Source organism: Eublepharis macularius, chromosome 4 (genome assembly GCF_028583425.1).
Source record: "Eublepharis macularius isolate TG4126 chromosome 4, MPM_Emac_v1.0, whole genome shotgun sequence".
In the NCBI taxonomy this organism is placed as follows: domain Eukaryota; kingdom Metazoa; phylum Chordata; class Lepidosauria; order Squamata; family Eublepharidae; genus Eublepharis; species Eublepharis macularius.
Window position 1 is genome coordinate 34,877,964 of NC_072793.1, and position 9,537 is coordinate 34,887,500.

The window sequence follows — 9,537 nt, forward strand, 5'->3', positions numbered from 1 at the left end:
GAACATCTGGCTTTCCAGTTTTCCCTTGAAAAAAAGATACACCTGGCATTTGTAAATGTTCAGGTTTTCTGAAGTCCACTAACCATCTAATTATTTGGCTTTTTCAGTTTCATTTGGCTGTAATTTAACAGGAAGAAGCATGGTAGAAATAAGCCAACAAATTTGTGAACAGACTGTTAATATGAATACTTCTAAATTTCGGGTGTCAAGACAAGGGATAGTCAAAATCTTATTTTCTGAAACAGGGATGCAGAGTCTCATGTGCACATTTTTGGTCTTGGCAACTGACAGAAAACTGTCCAAAAAGAGCTGGGGATCTTTCTGAACATTTTTTTGGGGGGGTAAAAATAATCTGGAATCCTGGTTGTAAATGAGTCAACTTGAAAGAAGAACTGGCAGTGCAGATCAGCAAGTCACCTGCACACTTCCTGCACACTATTTTCACCTAAACTCATTCAAGTCTAGAGCTGCCAACATTGTCGCCTACTGTGTTTAGGCTCATGCTACTATTTCAGGTGAAACCCACTAAAGAAAGCATGACCAGTTTTAGAGATCCAGAGGAGTTCGCCGTGTTAGTCTGTAGTCGCAAAATAGTAAAGAGTCCAGTAGCACCTTTAAGACTAACCAACTTTATTGAGGCATAAGCTTTTGAGAACCACAGCTCTTTTTGTCAGATGCATGATGCAGATGCGTCTGATGGAGAGAGCTGTGGTTCTCAAAAGCTTATGCCGCAATAAAGTTGGTTAGTCTTAAAGGTGCTACTGGACTTTTTAGTTTTAGAGAGAGACTACTTCCACTGATGTTAAAATACTCATTGGCTTTTTTTTTTTTGGTAGAGTTTGCTGCCCTCTACTGGAAAACGATGTCTCTGTCAGATTGGAGGAAAGGATGTGACTGCAACTCCTATTATTATACTAGCTTAGCTGCATGGTAACTATTTGGTGATAGAGGATAGCTCAATAGCAACAGTTCTCCGGACCTAGTGCATCACACCACAGCTGCACGAGCATAGGTACATCATCCACTGTGCAACTGAACCCTGGTGTAATACCCCGCAATTCAATTGTCTATCTGCTATACAAAAAATAAAAAGCCCCCTGGATTTTTGAGATATCCCACTATAAAAGTTCAAGAAACATGAGGAAGGGACAGCGCTTCACTGCCCTCAAATCCAATCTGATGCAGCATTTACTTGCCAGGAGGGAAAAGAGAAGCAAAAAGAATAGTGAAGTAGGTTGATAAAAGTTTGAAGGTGCAAAACAGAATGTGTGTTTGTGTGTGTGGGGGGGGGTGCTTTCATAGCATAATAGAACCTATAACTCAAGTATAAGTAAAGCATGTTTTCACATGGTTGGCTGGCAGGTTAAAAGTTTGGTGAGAGCCAGTTTGGTGTGGTGGTTAAGAGCGAAGGGACTCTAATCTGGTGAACTGGGTTTGATTCCCCACTCCTCTGCTTGAAGCCAGCTGGGTGACCGGATCAGTCACAGCTCTCCAGAGCTCTCTCAGCCCCACCCACCTCACAGGGTGATTTCCATGAGAGTAGTAACACACTTTGTAAACCGCTCTGAGTGGGTGTTAAGTTGTCTCAAAGGGTGGTATATAAATCAAATATTATTGTTATTATTAAGTTGCTAGTAAGCATCAAATAAAATATTACAAACATCCCTATCCTGTTTTCCTCCTGGGCAAAATCAGCATACAGCGAGTGGAAAACAGAAGTGCCCGAACTATTTCTAGAGCAACACATAGCATCTTAAGCTACTTAGCAACTCAGGCTTCTGGTCTATACAGCCTGTCTTTGGGGATCATTACTGATGGAAGTTCTCTGCTGGCAGATCATGCCCACAAAAGGGGACCAAAGTGAGCCAACCCCTTGGGTCAGTTTCAGGGATGCAGTGGTTGGATATGACAATTTGATAAAAACAAGCATAGTGTTTACAGGTGGGTGGGTTAGTGGGGTGATAGTATTTGCCAACAGGTGAATATTATTGGCAAGATAGGGAAACTTGCAGGCATTTCCCCCGTGGCTGGGAGGCACCATCAAATATTGCACTTCCACCATTCCCCCACCAGGTGCTTCATTTGACATAGCTCGTGTTATCTGACACGTTGGGGATTTCATCATACTACACTGCCCTACAGTAGCCTTACCTTGACTCCCGGAGCTGGTCTTAGAGGTGATGTGTAAAAATTGAAGACTGTTGGTTATTGGGAACTTCCAACATTCATTCTAAACCCTACTTAACTGTATTGGACTAGGCCTTTACAACTGTTACAGCATATAATCCTATGCAGCGGGCAGGCCAGATATTCGATCTGGTGTTCTGTACTGGGATGGAGTTAAATATGTCATTGTGGTAGGCCTCTCCACCCCTTTTACATAGACTAATTATTGAATTATGTCTTCCAGTGGCCTCAGTAGAAGTAAGGGACGTATCCAGCCACTGCTCTAATTAAAACATTGGGATTGGAGGATGCTCCAGACAGTAATCACAATTGCTCCTAAGCACTTGTCTCTACTCCTGTACACCCTGAGCCCCCTGGTTGAAGAATTGCAGCATATGGAAGAGTTTTGAAAAAAAACTTTAGTGCAAGGGGAGAAAACCTCACCTCAAATGTAACTGGAAAAAGGTACGTTTTGGTCAATATGGCCAATCAGGGATTGAACAGCCAACCTGTTATGGAGGTTGCACCGCCCCCCACCCTTAAACAGGTAGGTTCACAGCTTGGGAGTGCTACTTTTGACTACAGATAGAGGTGCATTATCTTCTTTAGCTGGCATAGCAGTTGTTGCTTGAGAAACAGGATTTGGTCATGGTTAACCATGTTCCGATCACACTGAGTTTAGATTGCATTTGTAATGTGATGTGCATGAAATTGCCTTTGAAGTTATTTTGAAAGCTTGACGAGGTGCACAATGTGGCATTAACTGGAACCTCTTACAGATAGCACATTTCCCAGTGCTGAAACATCATCACTGGCTGTTGATTTACTTCCAAACCACCTTTTCACATATGTTCCTAACCCTCCATTGAGATAATCTTTGAAGGCTCTGATCATTTTCTGAGGTCAGATGGACCGACATCAGGACTGCAGTGCTTCAGAACACAATCTGCCCAGTTCTTTGCCTGGGCCCTTTTGTGGTTTCAGCAGCAGATGAAAACATTTGCTGGCACCAAGTTTTAGTACAAAACCAAAAGAAAATTACGGAACAAAACTAACCACCCAAGTAGAAATCCTGCTGTAACTTACTAAGGATTTAAATTACAGACACAAATTACTAAGGATTTAAATTAGATACATATTATACAAAATATGTGATCCAAAATTCTAGGCAAAAATTCACTTTTAAACATGCCCTCACGACCCTGTTCGACGAGGATCCGGCTTGACACTTCGTTTTCAGTAATCTTTATCAAGAACGCGCCATGTTCAAGGACCGCTCTCCAAAAGGTGCATCATTTAGTCCATAATCACAGGTCATACTGCGATGTGTTCCTCCAAATGTCACTAGGGTTACTGGAAGAGGGGGCAAGCCGGGTCCTTGTCGATTGGGGCCGCGAGAGCATCTTCTCTTTTGAAGAAAAAGAGAAAGAAAAAAAGGAATAAACATAGAAATTTTTGGAAATTATTGCAGTGGGTCACTTTACTGACCTTACCTGAGAAATTTAGGACCTATACTGTTTAGATCAATTTGATGTCTATGAATATTTAAATCAACCTGAAATCTTTGTATGATTCTTTGAGTGTGCATTGGTTCATATTTGCACTAAGTCACTTTAGGAAGTCCATTGTGGTATGTTGTCATTTTTGCCAACGTTGGTTGTCTTGTTTAAAAGGGAATTTTTGCCTAGAATTTTGGATTACATATTATATTTGTTTTGTATATTACAATGCCTGTGATTTGAATCCGTAGTAAATTACGGTGGGATTTCTACTTGTGTGGGCACCAAGATTTAAGCAGATAGTCTGGGAAATGCAAAGTCCCTGGAGTCAAGAAGTAAAAACTATTATAGTAAGGAAGTGACAAAGGAAATCTGTGCAACTCTGCTATAAAATCTGTAGCATGAAAGAGATCTAGAAGGCAAAGACTGTGGTGGCATTTGTGGATGGAGTTGTTTGCAAGTCTCTCCAACATTTTTTTCTATAAGGTGCATTTACATTCAGAGTGGCCAGACAATATCATCAAAACAAAATATTAACGTCAGGAAAAATCTATGAAACCAATGTGCGTAACTTACAATTAAAAAAAGAGACCCCCCCCACCCAGTATATACAGCAAACCAGAAAGTGTCCATGGGTTACCATTTCTGGACAACCCCCCCCTGGGCAGCTTACAACCCTAGGTACATAAGTTACTTTCCAACCTTCTCTCTAGCAAATGCCCCATAATGGGATCATGAGCATTGCTTTATTTTAAACCTCACAGCCCACTTCTAGACAAGTCTGCCTGGAACAGAATTCAGTACCATTTACTCCCACATATACATGCACAGGATTGCAGTATCAGCCATTCCAGGGCAGATAATTTACAGCCCAAATCATTCCATTTTTACCCTGCTCTATAATAATAAGCATTTCAGCAGTTTCACGTAAGGACTGCTACTCCGCATTATTAATGCAGTCTAGTGCTACAGTGAGTAGCAACGTACACCAAATGAGGCAGATGTTTGTATCATAGTTGCCTTCAAATCTACATGGATAATCTGGTCAAGCCATGGCCTATTTGTGAGATCTACAGCTCCTGCTTCAGTCATCTGAGGCACATCAAAATAGGTAAGTCCAGTGCCACCCACTCCAGTTCCTATCATGCATCGGGTTGCCTTTTGCAAAACTTCAAAGTAGCATTCTTCCTTCAAAACTACGATGTATGACTGAGGGTACTACACAAGAATAAGGTATCACTTTAAATGTTAAGGCTGCAGCTTCGTAGTGACTTGCCTGTCTTTAGTGAACCTACCGTGTTACTTCCATGCAACTATGAGGAGAAATCAGTATAATACAGTTAGAACAGAATCCTACACAGGAAATTTGATAAAGCACACAAGGAAAAAGATGCATCTCTCATTGTTTCGATGAAACAAAAAGGCAAAGGAAGGTAATGGAAAACAGACTTTATTTTAAATAAAAAGGAACATAGTTATTATCTAAACAGAACAATTCAGAGCAACCCTGGCTCTACTGGATGGATACTTAGTGGAGCTGGCAGTTTAATGTTAAAATAAGAATCCAGAGAGACTTCTTCCCTCACAAAGGGAAGAATGCAGCCCTAAGGACCTGACAGGTTAAAGGTCTTATCAACATAATGACATGGTCATTAGGAATTCAAGAAAGAAAAGTTTTAGTACATTTCTCCAAAAAAGCAGCACTTGTTGCTTAAAGTGGATCAGAAAACAGGGTGCATCAAGTTTGACTGAAGTCTGTAAGAAGAGTTAAGAAAATCACGACTTTCTCTGATGCGATCACAATGTCTCAGTGAGATTTTTCATAGACAGAGTACCTGCAAAACATGCATTCTCTTAAATTCCATACATGAAAAAGCGATAACAAAAGTTACTATTCTAGTGAGTGTTAGAGCAACCCGTGGCTCGGATCCAGTGGTGGATATTTGCAGATGGATGGGGTGACTGGCTGTGGGTCACTGATTACTGACTCCTGCTGCCAACCTTGGACTCCTGCTCATGCTGTTCCCTGGGGTCCCCTGTCTCACAGCAGCAGCATTTCAGGGCCCATTCTGAGCTGCTTGAACAGAAATCCCATTTGTCTGCTGAAGTTGCCAGTGGATCCAAGCCCATGCCTTAGCCTTTAATCTGATAACACACCGTCTGGCAGGGAATATATGAATCTACATCACTCCAGCTGTACTGCAGTTTGCAGAACATTAGTGCTTACTACTACATCTGATTGATCACAAGGCCAAACAAGGTGTGATGACAAGAGATTCATGAACAGATGCTGTGTTGTCGTTTTAATTGTCCACAGCCCCTGCACCTTCCTTGCTAATTTGGATAAAGTTACAGCATTTGGGATGGTGGGATCAACTCTTCACAAACCATTTTCACAATCTCAGGGGGCCCCCTGCAACTGCTTTTATTCCTGTAGCAAATATGAAGAGGTGCCAGAAATAGTGATTGCAAGACAAACAGCAGTCCTGGGAAGCCAACCGAGATAGCCCAAATGGCACGGGAGGCAAAGGTTAACCTACTATTCTCTGCAACTCCTATGTGAGCTGCCTCCCCAGAGGGGCTATCCACAGCTTTTTTTTTTAAAGTGAGGGGTCTCTTTACAGATCGCTTGTTTCCATGGCTAATTTAGTCTTCACTATTAGTCTTTATCACAAAATGCAAACTTCTAGCTCCCATGGTTATAGAACAGAATAGCTGCCAAGTTCTTAGGCAGCTGAATTCAGGCTTAAAGCTTACAGATGGCACAGTACAGACTCTGTGCACTGTTTTCCAAACAGGCTTATGAAGAGTAAGAAGCAGGACACCATCTTTAAAATAACCCACCACACTGTAACAGTACTAAAGAAAGGGTATTGCAATATTTCTGCAAAAATTCCTTATGAGTGGATACTGTAATCACTGCACTGCTGCACGAGAAAGAATTACACAATTGAAGATGGTATTTTTAAAAGACATTGATTGCAACTCTGCGCACCTACAGCTTCATTTGTCTGTGGACACCATTGCTAAAAGGAAACACCCATGATTGGTTTTACTCTGAAATGCCCAAGTGTCTGGCAGTTTTCGATATGAACGGAAAGAAAAAGCCATCTAAATTTGCTTTTTACCAGATTTGGTGCAGAGAGATACAGCACGCCCTACAAATGCAGTAGGCCCCTTCAGGCTCAGCCTGAGTAGATAACCCCCATCTCCACCCAGATTAATCTGATAACTGATCAAAGTTTACAACACAAGTTCAATACACATGCTTGTGACTGAACTGACTCATCTGTAGCCTACTATCACAGATACACACATTAGAATTCCTGGTAAAAAAGGTATTTCCTCACATACCTAGTGCAAAAAGGCCCCAACATGGCATCCAATACAGAATCTTGGGATCCGAGCCTTTGTATAAAACACAAAAACCAAACCGAGTAAGCTCAAATTTCTAAACCTTGTGGCTGCTAGAAATATTTAACAGTATATGAGCAGTTTTTACTAAATGATTAGGATTGCTAAATGATTAGAGAATGTCCAGTAGTTGGACAGGGCTTATGGTCCAGAGTAAAGCAGATGTTTTTCTTGAAGTCCCTCCCAGCATCAGCTAAAAAGTTATCAGCAAGCAGGACTGGGAAAGGTCCTCTGCCTGAGATCTCAGGTAACTTTGCGGTTGGAAAAGCCAATAATGGGCTAAATGGACCAATGGTGTGACTTGGCATAAAGCAGCTTTGTATTTTAATCAGGGGACTGCAGCACTTCAAATCCTCTCCTGCTTCCTTCCCTATGGCCCTACCATTGCTGACCTCTGCATCCACAGTTTTGAGTCCCACACAAAAAACTGGAATACAAATTCATTTTCTGTAAAGAAATCCAATTGAACAATCTAAACACATGCAAGTTAGATTAATGGAAATGTTACCTGATTTGTAATGATTATTTCCATTTTACAGGAATGGTTCAAAACATATTGAGTTTTGGAATACATATGTATGGGCACCATGGAAGCAGGTAGCCTTCTAACACAATATTATCGTTTACCAAAGTAATTCAGTTTTACATTTGTATGGAGTTAAGGCTGGCAAGTGGTACCTGGATCCCTATGCTAACAAAAAACAAACAACCCATTTTGTCACAATCTGGAAACAAGGAAGAATTTTATGTGCCATGATCTAAATATATTTCTCATCTTGCCAAAAGTCAGCTTGTGACTGGTTCCAAACTGGCTGATAAGTGACAGTGAGGGAGATAAGACCCATTTAAGATGGCGAGATCTGGATTTACCTTTGGTTCTGGATAATGTGAGTAGAGTTAGAAGAGAACTGAATAGCATGCCTTCTGCATCATATCTCAAAATGTAATCAAGTTTAGATAATTACTCTACATGTTCTCAAACACTATCAGGACCTTTTAAACATGCTGTTGGCAGACCTTCAGAGTAAGGGCAGAATTACAGGTGAATACGGAGGTGCAAGGCCCATCTCAGAACACAATACCAAACTCCAGTGACAAAGAATGTCCTTGAAACACCAGCACATCCTAGAACACAACTGCCTTGAGATATATACAACCGCTTCTCATTCCAAGATTAAAAAATGCAAACACCTCTAGTAATTCCCACATTAATAGCAGCAGACAGTAGGACATTTCCAGGCTCCAGAGCAGTTGTACTTCATAAAATGGGATCTATATTTACTGACTTTATCCACTCCTTAATAAAAAAGCTTTCCACCTTCATATAATTTTCCAGAAACTCCCACAGGGAGAGGTATATGAGCAGCTATAGCTTCTCCCATTCCAACGTTTTTCTGGGGCAAGCTCCCAAATTGAATGCAAAATACCAGCAGCTTTACTTTACAATAACACAGAAAGCACATGTAATCATGATGAGACTGCTGGTTCAGGAGATATCTCATTCGTTCATGGTTGGTTTGGCGTTGTCTACAATAGTTCGTAGTTGGTTTGGTGATGTCCACTAGTTAAAAGCCTCAAAAAAGGTGCTTCTCACAGATGATTATTTACAAAGTAGAAGAGTCACTTCAAGCTAGTCTCTTCCACTTCCTCTTGTGCTCTACTAAAGTACCTGATGACCTGTTACATATGGGAAAGGCTGTAGGTCTGTACTTTGGCTGTAGTGCATGAAACTCAAAAAATGTAAACGGATGACAAGGCTGGAGCAGGACACAGGCTTTCAGGATCTACTTGGTCATTTTAAAGATGACTTTGGCTAATAAACTCTCTCCATTTTCCGACTGCACACGGGTGTGAGCAACAGCATAGCCTTGCAGAGGGCAGCATTACCTTCTCATGTTTAGCATATTTGTTTGATGGGGTGCAGAAAGAAGACTGAGCACACAGGGGATCGCTGTAGTTCTCTCCTTTAATTAGCAAGGAGCCAGACTTAGATAATAGGTAGAAGTTTGGAGTAGGAAAAAAAGGAGTGCTGAAGATTCAAGAAAACTCCAAGCAAACAGCAGATGGGAGGAATAGAAGACAGCTGGCAGGCTTTGATTGCCTTAGATGGAGTCTTGTTATGTTTCAGGGATGAGCACGGCTTCCACAAGACTCCCTAATCCTGTCAAAAAAAAAAGGTACAACTACCTGTCAGATGTTTCTTGCATTACCTTTATACAAGATGGCAGTAAAGAACTTTTCACAGATATAACTGAAGCATCTCAGAAATAGTTCCACCTTCCTCAATATTAAGTGCAGAGATGCCCTAGAACAGGGACTGGGCAACAGAAACAGCCAGCTGAACACAAGTAGCCATTTCAGGAATTAATTGAAATACTTAACTGTGAAAGAGCCTTTAATTTTGAGCACTGAAGTGAAGGAATGCTTTACATTCCGTACAGAGAGACTGTGGAGAAGG

General features: G+C 41.2%; 1 protein-coding gene across 5 annotated transcripts in view; it reads right to left on the bottom strand.

Moving 5' to 3' along the window:
• Positions 1–5,123: 5,123 nt before the first annotated feature.
• Positions 5,124–9,537, bottom strand: part of JMJD6 (jumonji domain containing 6, arginine demethylase and lysine hydroxylase) — a 24,167-nt gene continuing 19,753 nt past the window's right edge. Inside the window, exons 7-9 of one of the 5 annotated variants that reach the window (XR_008596938.1) lie at positions 8,967–9,240; positions 7,020–7,073; positions 5,451–5,500 (exon numbers count right to left, since the gene is read on the bottom strand). Coding sequence is in view for 3 of the 5 variants with exons in the window: in XM_054978729.1 (XP_054834704.1) it covers positions 6,983–7,073 (91 nt within the window). In the remaining 2 variants the exon portion in view is untranslated. Of the gene's footprint in view, positions 9,241–9,537 lie in introns of all 5 variants that reach the window. The other 4 variants (XM_054978730.1, XR_008596937.1, XM_054978729.1 and 1 more) reach the window with 4 other exon arrangements.